Here is a 17555-nt window from a genome sequence, read left to right on the forward strand (position 1 = left end):
GCCGGACATATATGGTTATATGACGTTCAAGCTTAGGTAATCGACTCTTTGAGGCTGTACAAGAAACACAGCAGCGCATGCGTTAAACCAGGTTTGATGTCATGGCCATACCGCCGTAGCAATTGCTATGAAATAGTGCAGTGAATGAATGCAACCACAACGAACCCACAATGGAAGAAATTACAAATATATTAAATTCAAACCGCTGTGTTAACCACTGTGTGGTGTCCCATCACATACTCGATAGGAGTTGTAGAACCAGTAAAAAAGGATTTAATGTACATACAGACATTCTATTCCCAACATTATATGACATGTGCATTAGTAAAAATAAATGGGAATGTACTCCCTTATATCCAGAGCCTCTATGTATCGTGAACCCCCCATTCTTGAATCATCTATACGTACAACAGCCCATCAAACCTCAACGATAACCTCCATAACCAATATAACCGTCACTGTATCCTCCAAAGCCGGTATGTCCATTATTTGTACCATATCCACCCGGAGGAAAAGCTGGCGCCGGACCAGATCTCGTTCGTGTATGTCCAGGACGTGCTCCCATGTAGTGAGTCCCGCTTGGTGGTCCCGGGTGAACCATAGGCATCGTAGGCAATGGCGGAACGGGAGGTATTTGCTGCTGGTAATAAGCTACTAACCCGCCGCCGCCGTACCAATCTCCATTGTCGCTTTTGGAACTTCCCAAGCGGCCTGCCGACGTAGATCGCAATTTACTGTTGCCAACCCCTTGCCATCCCGTCTCGTCGGTCAACATTTCTTTTGGGTTCCACCCACTTCTGGATCGACGGCGACCTTGAGGTGTTTTACTCCGTGGTGGCACTCCTACCATTCCTCCTATCATTCCTGCAATCATTCCGCTTGAATCTGGGGGAGGCCCCGACACACCAACCGTCGCAATACCAGAGGCTTCTGAGACGGAAATCGCCTCCATCAACCTTCTTCTTGCCTCGCGCTCCTCTTCTTTCAATCGTGCTTCCTCGGCCACTGCCCGTACTCGAACGTGTCCAACAGCCTCCTGAAGACATCGCAGGTCCTCCGCCGCTTTCATAACCTTCCATTGTCTTTCCTTGCGTTCACGTTCAGCGCGTATGATATTATGCCTTGCCGCACGCTCGGCGGCGTGCTGTGCTCGTTCTTGAAAATGCTGTAACAGATGCGTGCGTTGTGATGTGATTTTAGCATGGAAAGATTCTAGAAGGGAGGTGATGGTCGTTCCGGAAAGCAGCGCGGGTGTGCGACAGGTGCGATGGAAGTGCGCGACGAGGCGGTTCACATTATCGTCAAAGTGCGAAACATCCTCGTAGTAGCCATCGGCAATCTATACAGAAACCTGTTGGTACAACTTCTTGAAAACAGCTGTATCTGGCATCAGATGGATACCTTATTCGTAATTTCGTCTTGTCCCTTGGCCAATAGAGACCGACAACGAGCAATAGCCATTTCGTAGTTTTTGATAACAAAGGTGGCAAGAAACGCATCAATGGGATGCACTTTACCACGCTCGTCCATTTGACCCATTGATGCCTGGTGAGCAATTCGAACATCAGCACCTGGTCATTCTCGCGCAGAGACGCGTCAGTCATCATACCAAAAGTTCCTCTTCCCGTCTTCTCCAAAGTTTTCCTCTAGTGTCCACATCCAAGCTGTCCCGAACAGCAAGAGTAGACTTTCGGGCACATTCGTCATGCCGTTTGCGGAGAGCTGCTAAATCCATAGGCATGTCCGGTACTGCTACCGCTGCCATTAGGTCTTCATCTGCGAGAATTGAAAATTAGTTAGTACGTAAGCGCAAGATTACCCACTCATGCTTTAGTGGAACATACATTTAGATCTCGCTGTCTGCTGTACCATTTTCCATCTTCGGTCTGGGAGGAAACGTAGGTTTAAGCAGAGATAACATATAGTGCTCTCGGCATATGTAACCCACCATACGTCTCTTGCCATAAGGATGTCAGATCCAGGGGCTCACTCTTATTTAACACGTCGCAGCAAAGAACCAGCAGGTTAGCCACGGCTACAAACCGGCAGCTTTGTCAGCTTTTGCGAGTTGCTTCCGAGTCAGAACATGAGATGGCTAGACTCCACAATGTACCTTTGCCTTTCAGAGGAAGCGCCATCATATCCCCTCGTAACGCCCAGGCTTTCTTGACGTCGGTTGTCCTTCCAAGGGCACTAATCATCCGCTCCATACGTCGCCGGTATGCGTTGGATTTTGGCCGTCTCGGTGGATTATCCGCGGACTCATCGACAGGGGGCAATTCCTCCTTAGGAGATGGGGATGGGATGCTGTAGAGTGACTGGTATGGAAACAGTTTTGTGAGTACTGCCCGAACCATCTCAGTCGTCTCATTGGTCTTAAGCTGGTTTGGTGGGTGGAGCATGGCATCGAGGAAGTTAGCGTCGTCGTCTGACGTTTTTGTGTCGGCGTCTAGAAGGACCCAAACCAGCTTTGGGAGGCACAATGAAAGTACGTCCAGGCAAGTCGAAGGGTCGATGAGTTTCGGAAGTTCGCCAAATGCTCTATAAAATTCGTTAGTGGTTCGAGCATAGCTTTTTAATGGCCTTTGAACGTCGCGGTCTTACCTAAGTGTGCGCAGCGCTGCATCATCGAACCTCTCTCTCCCAACAACCAGCACCGATGATGCGATGAGCATCACTAGGGCAAGAAGGTTGAGTTCCCGGTCAAGGACTGTGTCGGTCCCTTCCAATCCAGGCGTATCAAGGAGGAGCACTTTCTTTGGCATGACTTGGGGCATTCCACTTGAGTTCATATCTCTCCGATTGTGGTTGCCCTGCGCATCCGTCTCCCACCATGGGTCCACAGTCATAAACGATATTCCCTGTTGTGACGGCTTTCTCGGGTTCTTTTCTTCCGCTACAGGAAAGCGCTTTCGGCTTTTCGCAATTCGGTTTAGCACGCTCGACTTCCCAATGCCACTCCCACCAATTGCAGCGATTACAAAGACATCCGCCTCGATTCTCCGTAAATGTTCGAGTCCTTCACGCCGAAGAAAGAGCGTCCCGTCTGAATCGACATCTACAAGGCGGATAATCGCAGTCGATCGGTGCGAAGATGATGATCTCGACAGACAGGATGTAGGAGTAAGCGCAGTCGATGCTGAAGACCCCGAGGTGGTAGAGGGGAGACTGGGTGGTGGGGTACTGAGGTAATTCAGAATTGGCTCCGACTTTGCGGGTTTGAGTCGGGATTGAGGCGTGCTGGGAAGTTGAAGAAGCGATTAATAACCTGCAAATCCCACTGTAATGTGATCTTTTTTTTGTAATTCGCGCACCTGGTAGAACTCGGGTTTCTAGCCCGCTCAGTAGACGAAGGAGTTTTAGGCCGCACGGGATTAACAGGGGTGGTGGATGTGATAAGTGCTTCCGGCGATATTGGCCGAGCCAGCTCTTTCTTCATTTCCGACATACTTTTACTCCTCTTTCCAAATAACTTGAATGCTCCCAGGAAACCCTTCACTCCGCCCTTCCGCCCATCTGCGGATGACGCTTTCGACCCCAGTGAAGAACGAGCGTCATGGCTCTTTCTTGCCGAGTCAGAGGGTAGCGAAGGCGCTCGCCGTGAGGCCTCTATCGACGCGCTCCCACCTCCCCTAGACAAGTCAAGCAAGGCGTTCGGCGGCATACTTGCACAAGCCAGGTGGTGGCAAGCTGCACCGACCCTCGATTACAGCGGACGACACACACACGACTTGGTAAGGTGTAGGGGAGGGCGTTTTAACAACGCGGCGTCGTGGGAAATGCTGACAAGATGGCGAGTATGCGAATTGAAATTCCAATATCTCGTCTGAGGTGTGAATGAAATATTCTGGCAAACGGTTGTCCAATCCTTATTGTCGGTTTCTGCATTCATGCAGCAATTCATCAGAGACTTTCCAGCTGGCCGCCGCTGCTTTATCTTCGAGCCCAGTTTCCCAATAGAAGCACGCGTTCCTAACGGATATTATCTACGCGCAGAAGCCTGTCCTTCTGTTAAGTAAGCGCTAATGGCAAGGTAAGCAATAAAAAAAAGAACTTCCAGTGCTATGGTCGTCCTTGTTTTTCGTCCTTTGGCACTGTCCTGTTCATCTTCAGGGACAAGCATAACAAAGCACGAGAAAGCAATTTACCAGATGCGCGCCAAAAACGTATTTAAAAAAAAAGCCTCGGAGGGTTGGGATACGACGGGGGTGTGATGTCAAATAGACGAGAAGACGCAGACAGCGTGGACACTCTGCCTCTTTTAGCTACTTTTTGCGTTTTGGCTTTGCATTCCATTTGACGTACTGGAATTTTCTTGTCAGCACGGGGGGGTACGTCGCACAGCTACTAACAGCAGGAGTTTTGGCACACAATTGGATCGCTGCCGATTTTCTTCCTCGCCACTGGGGATGCCCGACAGCAACGGCGAATAGCCAACTGTCCATAGCGTTCTTGCCATTCATGACATTCCTACGGCTAGCAAAGTCAAGCTAGGGCAACCGCTTGGCAACCGCGATTACTTTCGCATCTCACGTACATTATAATAGTAGTGAAAGGAATTTTTGGTTTGCTTATGTAAAAAGCATATGGGAAGATATAAACGGTTCAAAATACTTTTGCAATAACAAATTTACAACAAAACATCAACTATCTCGCAACCCCAAAAAACTATGCTTCTTGAAGGATATGCCCCACGCTCACGCAACATATTGTTAGATTGTGTTTTAAGCATTGAAAGCTTTGCTTCCCCACTCCGGGATCCCCTTTGCGGGTTCTGGTCCACCTACAGGGGCAACCTGATTCGCTGCTTGTGCAACCTTTTCGTCGAGGCTAAAGATCAAATCACGAAGAGAGTCGGACACGGCCTGCTCGATTTGCTTCTTTGCCCGGCTTTGGAGGATGGGTTTCGCGATCTTGTACAGGAAGCTGATATTGGAAGAGTTACAAATAAGTCCTTTGTGTTCTAGTCACACGGGATGGGAACGCTACTTGATACTTACTCATGGTGGGAATCGTGGAGACGGAGGTCAAGGTTATGCAAAGTCGTTTCCACCTCAGCTGCATGGAGGAAGCGGCCCTTGACGTCATCGCTTGGAGCCGCACGGCCAGTTTCAGCACCTGGGATGATCTTGACCCGAATAGAGAGCCCTTCACCCTTGATGTCAAAGTCTGCAAGACCGACATCACCCGCCTTCCAGAAACCAGAGTGCTTGTTGAACAACCATGCAATGTCACGAGCAGATGCTTCAATTTTGGAACTGAAGAGTGCAATGTTAACAGACTGAAAAACAATGCCAACAGAGGTAACCATTTAACTTACATTTCGAGAAGGATGTAGTTGTTGAATTGCTCGTTCGGGTCCTTCTTGCTAGCATCCACGGTGGTGTCGGTCACAATGTGCACATACTTGGGCAGAATAGTAGAGTGCAAAATAATGTTGTCGAAAATAAGGTGGTAAGTTCCGTCATCAACCTCAACACGAGGGATAGGTCTGGGAAAGTGATATCAGGGTCAGACCTGCACGGAAATAAAACCAAGAGAGCACGATACATACAGGTAAGCAAGTTTGTCGGCAATGGCCGGGATGCATTTTGCCAAGTCGCGAAGCAGCTCGGGTTTGAATGTAGGTTTGCCGCGTTCATCGAGGAACAAATCATTGACCAAGGCGTTAGCATCGGATTGCAATCTTTGGGTGGTCTTGTTGGATGCGAGGGCTTGGGCGTAGTTGCGGCTCTCGTACGAAATCTTTTGAGTGTGATAGTTGTACTTGTCCAAGGCCCGACGACCGCGTTCAACGAGTTCTTCAGCTTCACGGTCGTAGTTGGCCTGCTCAACGTAACCGGGTTCGCGGATAGTCCGACGAAGGTAGGCGCCAAAGTCGTTCCAGAATGCGCGCAATTCCTGGTCCTCACGAGCTTCCTCGGCGAAGCCTTGCAATGCGACAATGAGAGGATCCAATGAGCGGCCGTTGGCAAAGTTCTCAATGAGCTGCTTTGCATTGGCGGTGGCGATGCGAGCTTCCCGAGATGCTTCAAGCTGGTTGGGATCAGTAGGGGCCTCAGCGGTCTTCGAGATAGCAGCGGATGCCGCGGTCTTGGCCTGCCAGCCAAGGGGCGCGAGGATGTCGAATATGTCGTCGATACCGCCTTGGAATTCGGGCTTGGACTGAAGAGTCTGCAAGGACACCAAGTTGTCATCAGTATTCCGAGTAAACGACGACCAGGCGCTCATTGAACATACCTTTGCAACGACCTTCACACGGCGAATGATGTCCCTGCGCTTATCTTCGGGCATGTCTACCAGTTTGCGGGCAACGCGCTCACCAGTCTGGCGAAGTTGCGAGTTGGGATCACGGAGTTGCGCGGTTGCCTGATTAGCCAGACTTCGGCCCTGCTCAATGGCCTGGTTTTTCAGCCCAGTCGCGGACTCCTCACCAGTGTGAAGCTTGGCGCCATGCTCACGAATGGCTCCAGATGTCTTGTTGACCGTGTCCTCAGGTAAGTGTCGTTCAGCTTGATTAGCGATGGTATCAACAAGGTTCTTTGCAGTATCGCGCAAAGTTGCCCCGCCCGCAAGAGAGTCACCGGCTGTGCGTCTTGTAGCATCCCCGGCTTCTTGTGCTTTGCGACTTTGCTCATTGGCAGCGTTGTACGCTTGTTGCTTCCCTTGCTCATAGGTTACCTGAGCTTGTTGCCTTCCCTGTTGAGCCGCACCTTGAAGGTCGTTGTTACGCACTGTTTCGCGAGTCCGGGCAGCCGTATCGCGTACTTGTTCTGGTGCATTAGGGTCGTTGGCAAGATCATCACTGGCTTCGTCAATGTTACTTCGGGCAATTTCTAGGACGCAAAAGAACAAGTTTATCAACCTTCTGCCATGGCTGCGATTTGCATGGATTTCAAACCACCTACCTTGGGCAATCTCGCTGATTTCACTTAGCAGTGACCGGAACTCGCCAGATGTTACAATCATCTTGGCGAGCTGCGCGGCCTTGGCGCCAGCCTGTACTAACTGGTCAGCAGCGGTAGATGCCTCAGAGGCACTTAGTGGTTGTGAACGTCGAGCAGCGACTGAAAAATAACCGGAAATCAGGACACGCAACAATTAATCGGTGCAAGCGCGCGAGAACGATACATACGTCCACCATAGTAAATGGTATTCTGCAGCTCGTTGTTGGGCATTGTTTGGGTAATGACCTTCTTGGTGTCATCTAGGATGCGCTCGGTATCCGCCAAGACCTAAGGAGAGAGATCAGAAAAGAATAAATAAATGGTTCCTTCACAAACTATAGTATATGCAACACGTCAAGGTATAAGAGATCTTTGTACCTTCTTTCCCGCGGGACTCAAGTCTTTTGATACACCACCGAGGGACGCATCTTGCTGGATTTGCTGGATTCCAGAGACAGCCTGGGCGGTAGTTGGGAGTTTACCCTCCTTGAGGGCACCTGTTACTTCTCGTACTTTCTCAGCTCTCTGGCGTTCAATATCAGACATTTCGATAGTTTGAGTAAAAAGAGATGAAATGGGATATCAGAGGGATATGGAACAAAAGTGTTTGTGATTGATATTTGATAATTGAGTGTTGCTGTTCTTAATGGCAGTACAAGGAAAAGCCTCGAGAGATGCTCGTAGTCTCCCTTTTATATCCCCCGTCCCCCCGCCTCGAGTATCAAACTGCGTGATCTGCCACCCTCCGTCATACGACGTCATAAGGTGGTTACGTGTCTCTCGGCGACCCTTTTCCCATTGATATCATACAAGAATTTCCTGTCCAGCAGCCCAGGTGTGTGATGTCAGGTCCACTACGTTTTTGTTCTGAACAAGGTTTCCCCTTCGCGAACACATCTGCCACGCGTTTTTTAGACCTCCTACGAGCAAACGCAGAGGCACAAAATAAATATCCGCAATGGCGCATTTCGCATGTTGACCTTCCGCATGATGTGCATGGTTGCATCATTCCAAAGCCGCATTGTTCAAGAAAAAAAAAAAAAAACGTTGAGCAAAACTCTAATGAGCTCAGATGATGACGTCACACCTCCGATCCGATACCTCAGCAAAGTTTCCCCCGAATATCATAGATTACTTAATCATACGCGACATGGACAAAGCAACGATTTCCTCAAGATATGACCATCTGGTTCAGCTGCAAGAAAATAATACACAGGCGAGCAACATTACATACACAAAAGATTCCAAAGAATGGTGTGCCATACAGTAATAGTATATGAAAATACGCTAGCATGCAACCGGTCAAATAGTCTCTTTTACTACTGTACTATACGCCAGTTGACGGTGGAGCGTCATATGCTTCCAACCAGCCCAAAGCGACGAACCAATCGTATAATTTTCCAGTCTTGTTAACGTCCACTCTACACCATTTCTGAGCATCTCGTTTTTTAAAAGGCCCTCGCTCTGCTTTGGCGGTAAGAAGGGTTTCCTTTATTTTCAGGTAGGTCTCTGGTAGAAGACGGAGTGTCGAACACGTGTGAAGTTCTTCGGGGGTGAGATGGCTATAATAAGGTGTTGCTGGGGTTATGAGAAGCGGTTCACCTGACAGCAATACAAGCACATGTTAATTATCTGTTTGTGAGAATAGAAAGATCCTTGTGAGCAAATACCTTTGGTCCACGTAATAACTGGAGCACCTTGGGTTGTGCCGGTTGTCTTTGGCATAAGCGCCATATCATCTGGTGAGAATCCCTCCGCAAAACGATTGGTCATGGGTTTTCTTCCGCCCCGTCCTCGCCGTCTAGGCCTTCCCACTTTCCTTCCAAAAGTCTCATCCTCACTGTCGCCATAAGCAACCCGCTTCCGCTTCCACGCCCAGAGCGCCTTTCGTCGTGCTTCGCGGTCAAATAGGAGTTGTGCGGGTTCCAAACGGTAGGCGGTGTACACGTCCAGCTTGATGATGCCCAATTCGCGCTTTTGGTCGCTGGTCAGTGAAGAGGGGAGGGAACGGTGGGGTACAGGAATCTTGCGGCAATTGTGGGACGCGGGGGAATTGACTACAGTTTTATGAGATGCGGCACAGGAGCATTGGGAGGTTGTAATGGTGGTGGATGGGCTACTCGTATGCACTTCGGACACGGGGGGAGAAGGAAAGGAAGGAGTCGGTGTTCCCAGTGTTTTGGAACATTCATCCGAAGGAGTAAGCGCTGAATGGTCCATCAATTCAGATGATACCGCCGACATCGCTTTCTGACAGGGGTAAAAAATGAGGTGAGAAGGTGTTCAAACCAAGCTTCCAAGCGTAATACGATCCGCAGTCTTTCAAGGCATGGTTTCGTAAAAAGGATCCTTCCGACGGATTAGTAAGCAACAGCTCAAGCCTCCATCATGTGGGCATCCACACCGACATGTCTCATCGGAATCGTTCAGCCCAATGATCTTGTGTGGTGGTGAATACTTACTACGAGCTTGCACTGCTAAAGACACTGGTACCCGATGGGCGGGAAGCTCTCAGGGCCCCACGTAATATACCCTTCCGCTCCCTCTCACGCCAGACAGAAAATAGTAACATGTCATTTGGTCGGACATCTAAAAATATAGCACGCGGGATAAGGAATGGCCGAGCTCAAGCCGCAGTTGACAATTATCCCAAACGTCAAACGTATCCAGCTTGTCACTAAAAATACGTTAGCGATGGGATCCAGTCCTTGGATCTTGTTTGAAGCGGCAATGCGCCATAAACCACTATCCATTGGTAAATCAAATTAACAAAACCTAAAGTCCAATGAATTTCCGACTCTCCACAGCCCCAAACCATTCACACTGTGTATCTACACGACATCTATTCGATTCAGAAATAGCAACAGTCAATATTTCTGATAAAGGTCCCGAGGATCCACTCACCCATCCTAATCCAGCGGTCGTGACGATCCTGAAGTGCCCCCGTCCAGCCCCATAGTTCATGCATGCCCATGACCCTCCCCTCGTGCGTCGAAACCTATCTATACCTTTATGGGCATGGGCAAACAGTCCTGAAAGGCGCGTGGAATTTAAAGAAGATAACGTCGCAAGACATATTATTTTCTTAGAATATGGACGCCTCAACAGGGTTGCCGCTCGCCAGACATTCCTGGAAATGTCTTTGAGGAATACACTCTGAACAGTTCAGTTGATACAGAAGCGCGCGAACCGAAGCTGACGAGGATGAATTAGGTAAACGGTGGTTAGCGCCTTCTGTCGACACAAGGTAGAAGGCGTTTACTCATAAACTGCTAGCGACAAAAATGCTTCCCTAGTTGGTTCACAGCTACGGCATGGGTGGAACAGTAGCAATGTCCAACTAAACATAGCTACTCAGTTTTGCCCTTCTTAGTCCGATAGACCTCATCGTGAATTGGTGAGAAGGATCAGCGTTGTAGTATCTACATGACGGTTTTTTGGAATAGCGCTTTTCCTCAAAGTGAAAACATTGGTAAGATGAGGTTTTGTCGTTGGATTCGTGCTTCACCATGGCCTGCATGATACGCATCATAATAATCCATCGGTTTGCATTGACTATCGTCAAAGCTTGAGTTTTCTTCAAACTTCTATTTATTGGGAAGACCCTGGATTTTGTGATCGTGAACCTACTCTTCCTTTATATTGTAAGCATGTGTAGAATTTTGTCCCCGGCAATGTTCAAGGAGCTGTTCTTAATCTTTCTCATGCATAATTATCCATGCTTCGATTGCATAGTATTCACATGTGCATAGTAGGTTTTCGTATGTACCTCATTGAAGTCTCAATGGAACCATCATAAGCTTTTCGACGCATCCATGCGACTCCTCCATATCTGCAGTGATATTTCTTCCCTTTCATTGATTCTCAGCCTACTGACTGCATCATGACATCGAGGAGATTGGATTAATTTGAAGAATGATCTTTTCCGGATCGCGGAGAACGTAGTCTTTCACAAAAAAAAGCCGCATTACTTGCCTAATACTGACTTTTGTCTGCATGAGGCGGGGGCTTGAAGACAAGATTCTCATCTTAAATTAGGACTTGAGAAAGATCAAGCTTTATGGTTTTGTATGACTGGATTGGTTTTTCTCATAACTACATGTTTCTAATGTTCCAAGTAAAACTATGAACTATCAAAATGCATGAAATACACATTACGTTCACCTTGATTCATGCATATTTTTGGGAAAACCATCTTGCGGTTAATGAAGTATGATGAGTAATGGAATCCAATAACACGATGTCAACCTGACTTTAACCTCTAATTATTGGACAACCAAGATAATTAACCGAAACGCTACTTGACAAGACTGTAACCCTAATACCGTTGAGTTAATCATACAGAATCATGGAGTTATTCAAGTTTATATCTTGTGATACTGGTCAAGCAAACTGACTATTGCACTTGATTGTACAGCAGTTTCATGTCCCTGCAGCCTTCATTCCTCAATGTTGTTATGTGAGTCTCCTGTTAAGACCCACCAGGCACTCTTTAGATAAATGAAAGCAGCGGTCAGTGGGGTAACCACAGAATCATTACTGTAAAAGGCTAGGTGAAGCCAAAGAAGAGGGTGACGTGTGTGGTGTCTAAGTGCAGTAAACTATCACTCGCCACCATGATGATGCTGCTCTGATTGTCGCACCGTTCAAAACGGATCGGCAAATGATCGGCAATCATCAGCCATCGGCTTGAGGTTGCTCCTATGGTGCCCGGCACAGGGAATCCTTCTCTCCTGCGTATGGCGACGACGACAATGGCGAGGGGAGTCAGCTCGTTGACATCCAGACGAGACCAGAAACCAAACAAAGGGAACAGTCCACAACTCAAATGATCGGCGATGGGATAAAATCCCAGAATGAATTGGTGACACCCAAAACGAAACCCAAGCGTTCCAATTACAGTTCTCACAGACACCCAACAGGTACCGAGGGGCTGGAACTGCGTCATTTGTAGACCGACCTCACACCATGTCACAAGCCACTGGATAAGCAAAGAGAGTGACTGCACACGTATTTAAGTTAATAGATAGATACAGAGACTATAGAGGCTTCAGCCTGGACAATTTCTGCGATGTCGGAGTGTTTCAACTGGGGTAAATAAAAATGTCCTCCCGCATTTGCTACATTCAAACGTCTTGCGTGCGGCATCTTGTGCAGACTGTGATGATGGTTCCTCGGTGGTTTTCTCGGCCATGTCAACACTAGGCTCCACTGGGAGTTCTTTTGCGTGATCACTTGCTGGTTCGGGGTGCTCTGTCTGCATGTCATCCACTACCTCCTCATACAGAAGCTTTCGCATTTTCCTTGTAACGATTTTGGGGTTGGCTGCAAAGTACCGAAGATACGGTGTAACTTGAACCGACGCCTGCTTGAGAGTCTCTGGCGTGTATGAATCGTATCCAAACTATAATGGACGACATCAGGAGAATTCCATTATTTAATGAGCATAACGGATACACACCATTTGTGAGACTTCTTGCATCTTTAAACGCTCTGCAGTGAAGGACACATCCAGATCCAAGAAATCTCCCAGTTGTGCTATAAATGTCCAAAAACTGGTGAGTTGGGATGGGCATAGGGAACACGATCGACAACTCGTACCAGATACATCTTCAGCGCCAATATCTGCAAAGGCCCCTATCCCGCCCAAAATTGTGCCATCCTCCCAATCTCTGCGCATGCGCTTTATTGCCGATGGCAGGAAGTCGAATTTAGCCCAATCCGTTCGTCCTCTACGACTGTGCCGTGCAGACTGTCCTGATGTTTCGTCTTCCTGTAAGGCTGAATCACCCAAGGCGGTCCCCACTACCTCTGTCGCATCTTTTGACGACAGTACTGCATTTTTAAAAAGGCGCACATTCTGGAGTAGAACGGTGCAAGTCATTATCTAGTTTCAAAACGCTCAAAGCAAGTACTCCACCCTACCTCCAGTTTTCGACCAACAATCATATCCCATGCGACGCGTAAGAAATTCGCCAACACCAAAACACGCTGTGCAACGTGCGGATCATGAAAGTTGAGATGTAGCCAGTCATCAACGACGACATGCATTGTGTCTGGGCTGATATCGACTAGCGGAAGCCATGCATGTGAGCAAGATTTTGTCATACGGTCAACAGAGCAAATTACATACTTGAACGTCCGAACAAGAGGCATGCTGAAAGTGCAGGTACTCGTAAGACGTTCATGAGGTACGGCTTGGTTGTCTCCAATAGCTCCAAGTAGCATAACATCTCTGTTACATGGGTACGTGCATGAAGGGTGGCTAGTGTTTCCTTGCCATCTTCCGGAACAGGTATCGTCCCTGCAAACAAGTTGTAAGGGATGACAGCGGAAAGGACAGACCACCACACTTGACTGTAGAAATCGCTGGACATTTTATATACCTTGAACTTTGGGCTGCACCAACTCTGGTTTAGACGCAAAAATACTTGTGGGATGCATTGCCACAAATCTGGCCAAAAACGAAATCAGAATGGACATGACTACATCCTCCCCTGTAAACTATCCATACCTCTTTCCTTTAGTATGAAAAACCTGCTCGGTTGCTCTGCGTACGTGGTTCGCCTCATCTGGAACCGCTAAATGTGGGTACAATCCTGAACAAACCACCAATTTGAGGAGATTCACATCTCTCTCGGTCAAGTTTCCAACATCTGAGCGTTGGAATAATTCACGAGCATCGTGCTTAAGAGAAAACTCTAAGGCATCGACTGACATGTCTGCGATGTCTAAACAGCATAGAACAAGTGGATTCATGTCATAATATGTCCACTACGCATAGGGATAGACGACAGAGTGAATGTTACCATCTTCAGGTTCGTCTTGCTCTCCAGCCTCAAACCCTTCAGATTCCTCCATCCGTAGCATCTTTCGTTTTCCGGAACTCTGTAGCCGTTTCCGCCGCTCTAGCATGCGCCTCTGCTCACGTCGACGTTGATACTCTGGGTCCTGTGTACAGCTGCATCGTCAGAACGATTCATCGTAAATAGAACCTATTGATACATACTCTCCAGTTCAACCGCCCCTTATCATCTCTGTCTTCATATTGCTTACGTTTGCGCCCAATTGCTTCCTCGCTGTCGTCCTCGCCCGCAGAAGAAGCTGACATTCGCAAGTAATCCTGCAAGACTCCTTCAAATTGCTTCTTGAGTTTCACCATTTCATATAGTCGTTGCTCTTCCACACCGTGACGCTTGCACCAATTTCGGGAGGATTCCTTTTCATGGAGTTGTAAATTAATAAAGATTGACAAATTTGGACACTCCAAAATATATACCTCTCTCGCAGCTTTCACTCTGAGCCATTCTGAGAACACATTAAGCAGTGTAAAAGGGTCACCATGATCGGATTGAAGAGATCGTCGGTTCTGTGTCCATGGCAGATGCGGTGGGTATGATGTTGAAAACATTGAAACCCGCCATCAAACATATCGCGTGCATACCTCGAGAATATCCACCTTGTGCTCAGGGACGCGTATGAATGGTGACTGAACACTCAATGCTGCAGCTATCACCACAATGGCATCGACAAGATCACAGATCTGCCAGGCAAAAAAGCAAAGCCATCAGCTTTCCTGAGTTTCCGCAAGTCTCTGCCCGACACGTACCGATCCCAAAATTAGCATTTTCCCTAATACCACGTCCAAGGGTAACATGGCCAATACCCTCCCCAGGGCAGTCAAGGCTTCTTTCCTGTCTAGTGCGCCCAAATCCTGCAACCGCATTATCGAAAATGATATATTGGCGTCCGCTGGTCGCTCGATGAAATCAAAATCTCGTGGATCACCGAGACCGTATGCCAGGATTTGGAGGAGAAGTGGTTCGAGAGGCATGCGTAGAATTTCAGGCACAGGAAATTCGTTAAGGCGGTCATACTCCTTTTTAGAATAGAATCGATAACACTACAGGAAAAATATTTCCAGATATATAGTCATTAGGGATGTATCGTTGTGCACTAATCTTTAGTACGTACTTCACCAGGCCCCGTTCTTCCTGCACGACCAGCCCGCTGCTTTGCGCTTGACTGACTAATCCAAAACTCTGAGAGGCGGGACAGATTTGCAGCGGGATCAAAGCCCATTTCCTTGACCTTGCCTGAAGGATATTAAACAGTATGAATTGTTGTTGAACCTGCTGAATGTATTGATTCCTTCGTGCGCACCAGAGTCAATAATAAAGCGAACACCGTCAATGGTGACGCTGGTCTCGGCGATGTTGGTGGAGAGGATGCATTTGCGGACCCCGGCAGGAGGGACATCAAAGACCTGCTCTTTCATGTTAAGCTAGTATCTATATTCACATTTGCCGAGCATATTCATATACCTTTTCCTGCTCAGTCACAGACAAAGAACTATGCAGCAGAAGTATAATCCACTTCCTAAACAGTGAGTACCGCTTAATCAGTATGTGCAGCTATCGGCATAAGAACGCGTAGGGTACAAACTTTGTGTAGTTTGCATAACCTTTCAATTCATCTGCCAAGAGCGAAATCTCATTGATACCACTGACAAATATGAGCATGTCGCCTCGCTCGTGGTCCGGAACCACTTGATCGATCTTCTCCATTATTCTCAGGTATGGTGCTATTGCACTCAGCAGTGAGAAACATGATGCACTTTCAAACTTCCTAGAAATTGGGTCTTACCAGCATCAAGTTTGGTTGGGCGAGCGGGAATGGATTGCCGTACTTCGGCTTCCATTCTTTCATTGTACAGTCTGTCATCAACCAGATTCCTGTCTTCTTCCTCTATCGGTAGATACTCAATCGTAACAGGATACATGCGTCCAGGAACCTACTAAGCACTACAAACATTAGCTCACAATAAAGATTCGTAGAACAAACAAAACTTCATGGATCTTGCCTCGATAATTGGTGCGTTAAAGTATTCGCTGAAAAGCTTCGCATTGATTGTGGCGGACATCAGGATCACCCGAATATCCTCTCGATGCGACAGCAAGCGCTTCAGTACTCCCAGGAGGAAATCACCTGATGCCAGAAAGGTAGATTTATATAATGGATTGATAAAGTGCCATAGTAGAGGACACTACCTGTCATATGCCGCTCGTGGACTTCATCTACTATAATCACATTATACATGGGCAGTTGCGGGTCGCTTGCAAATTGTCTTAGGAGCACCCCCTGTTGCCATTGTTTAAATCTTTATTTCTCAATTATTTATTCTATGAGAGCATACCTCCGTAAGAAACAAAATCTTTGTCTTCGTAGTCTTGGTGCCTTCGAATCGAACTTGATATGCAATTTCTGAGCCATACATGTTCATGCTCTCGTAGCTACAATCAACGTGAGATGCTTTTGATTATTAAAAAAGGAATTTGAGCTTAATACTTACCTAACTCGTCTAGCGAGACTGTAGCAAGCAATTCGCCTTGGCTGTGTACATGCGATACGGTCGAAACCGGCAGCTAGCAGGTACTGAGGCACCTGAGTGCTTTTACCGGCGCCCGTGTCCGCTATGGTCACAAAACTGTTAAGGACTACTCGGTGATACTCTGCATTTAGTATCGACCGCTCACCAGCAATGAGTACGACGCGGTTATCGCGCACAGTTTCCGAGATCTTTTCCTGCAGCGGTTTAATGGGCAAAGCTGCACGGTCCTTATCAAAGTAAACGTCAGGTCCAAGCGATTCAACCACACATTGCGTATATCGCTTTCACCCACGCTCTCAATTTTCGTCTTCAATTGTTCCCGTTTTCTCTCTTGGAAATCTGCAAAAAGCACCAATGCATGTCGACTATCTGCTATCTCATCACGTTTTGGTGCTTGGTGTGGGTTTCCTGATTTTATCGCAGCTACTTCATCTGCTTTGAGCTTCTTCTCCCGCATGACGGTGAATTTTAGGAAAAAATCTTTCTCGTGGCGGGATTGAAGCAATGAATTTAGATATGGTAACGTGGGAACCGGATGGACAAAGAGAAGAATAAAAGATATAATATTTTATTACTTTTGACGTCAACATATAACAAGGGAAAACACACTGGACCACCAGACATCAATAGGCTCTTCCAGCCACACCAAGATCTGTCTATCCTCATACACTGTGTCCAAACGCAGGTTGAAAACGCACCTCTGAATTCATCATATTCAGGGTCTTCTCGTCGAAAGGGTGCCTCGCCCCCTCTCCCGAAAAGCACACGATCTGCTTCCCATCCCCACACTGGCGCCCCTCTCTCCCGCCGACCTCCACTTCGCAATTCAGGCTCTTCACCTGAACGCCCTTGTTCCCGTTTGTCGCGGTTCTCAATTAAGATAGCCTTTCGTGCCTCTGCGAGTGCCTCCTCTTTGCTAAGTTTTGGCTTTTCCGGTCGTTGTTGCCACCTCTAGATATGCAAGGAAAAGACGAGATCAAGATCAAAGTGAAAATGTGAGTTGTCATGTTACTGTCAAACTTACTCCACCGCGCCGCCTATCCCACTGCTCTCTTTCGGCCGCTTCCCTTTCTGTTTCCTGTCGCAATGTTCCATCAATATTGTATCGCAACTCTCCCATCGTCGCCAGCCCCCCAATTATTTGATATCCACAGTTCGTGCTCCTGAACTGAGTTCAGACGCTGTGCCACATATCACCATGGCAATGAGATGCCATC

At 47.7% G+C, this 17555-nt stretch overlaps 4 protein-coding genes across 4 annotated transcripts; all 4 read right to left on the bottom strand.

Annotated features, from left to right (window-relative positions):
* Positions 1 to 263: 263 nt before the first annotated feature.
* SPPG_01800 (uncharacterized protein) lies at positions 264 to 4282 on the bottom strand. Its single transcript, XM_016750113.1, has 8 exons — positions 3315 to 4282; positions 2605 to 3240; positions 2114 to 2541; positions 1949 to 2035; positions 1845 to 1886; positions 1610 to 1776; positions 1402 to 1545; positions 264 to 1339 (listed from the first exon to the last, which is right to left on the bottom strand). The coding sequence occupies exons 1-8, from the start codon at positions 3662 to 3664 to the stop codon at positions 425 to 427; spliced, it is 2769 nt and encodes a 922-aa protein (XP_016610756.1). The 5' UTR covers positions 3665 to 4282; the 3' UTR covers positions 264 to 424.
* Positions 4283 to 4547: 265 nt separating this feature from the next.
* Positions 4548 to 7974, bottom strand: SPPG_01801 (uncharacterized protein). Its single transcript, XM_016750114.1, has 8 exons — positions 7326 to 7974; positions 7136 to 7235; positions 6909 to 7067; positions 6241 to 6836; positions 5555 to 6174; positions 5321 to 5491; positions 5001 to 5258; positions 4548 to 4926 (listed from the first exon to the last, which is right to left on the bottom strand). The coding sequence occupies exons 1-8, from the start codon at positions 7491 to 7493 to the stop codon at positions 4725 to 4727; spliced, it is 2274 nt and encodes a 757-aa protein (XP_016610757.1). The 5' UTR covers positions 7494 to 7974; the 3' UTR covers positions 4548 to 4724.
* A 66-nt stretch (positions 7975 to 8040) lies between these two features.
* On the bottom strand, positions 8041 to 9432 carry SPPG_01802 (uncharacterized protein). The gene is made up of 3 exons (XM_016750115.1): positions 9410 to 9432; positions 8618 to 9197; positions 8041 to 8549 (listed from the first exon to the last, which is right to left on the bottom strand). The coding sequence occupies exons 2-3, from the start codon at positions 9189 to 9191 to the stop codon at positions 8275 to 8277; spliced, it is 849 nt and encodes a 282-aa protein (XP_016610758.1). The 5' UTR covers positions 9192 to 9197; positions 9410 to 9432; the 3' UTR covers positions 8041 to 8274.
* A 2514-nt stretch (positions 9433 to 11946) lies between these two features.
* On the bottom strand, positions 11947 to 17470 carry SPPG_01803 (uncharacterized protein). The gene is made up of 25 exons (XM_016750116.1): positions 17363 to 17470; positions 17037 to 17289; positions 16631 to 16818; positions 16484 to 16565; positions 16300 to 16420; positions 16144 to 16240; positions 15998 to 16088; positions 15811 to 15935; positions 15594 to 15741; positions 15393 to 15531; positions 15272 to 15326; positions 15111 to 15213; positions 14922 to 15043; positions 14557 to 14850; positions 14392 to 14490; positions 14227 to 14316; positions 13957 to 14166; positions 13757 to 13898; positions 13462 to 13678; positions 13334 to 13401; positions 13081 to 13251; positions 12873 to 13018; positions 12549 to 12807; positions 12409 to 12485; positions 11947 to 12351 (listed from the first exon to the last, which is right to left on the bottom strand). The coding sequence occupies exons 1-25, from the start codon at positions 17456 to 17458 to the stop codon at positions 11998 to 12000; spliced, it is 3747 nt and encodes a 1248-aa protein (XP_016610759.1). The 5' UTR covers positions 17459 to 17470; the 3' UTR covers positions 11947 to 11997.
* Between the last annotated feature and the right edge of the window lie 85 nt (positions 17471 to 17555).

The sequence above is a fragment of the Spizellomyces punctatus genome (genome assembly GCF_000182565.1).
Source record: "Spizellomyces punctatus DAOM BR117 chromosome Unknown supercont1.3, whole genome shotgun sequence".
In the NCBI taxonomy this organism is placed as follows: Eukaryota; Fungi; Chytridiomycota; class Chytridiomycetes; order Spizellomycetales; family Spizellomycetaceae; genus Spizellomyces; species Spizellomyces punctatus.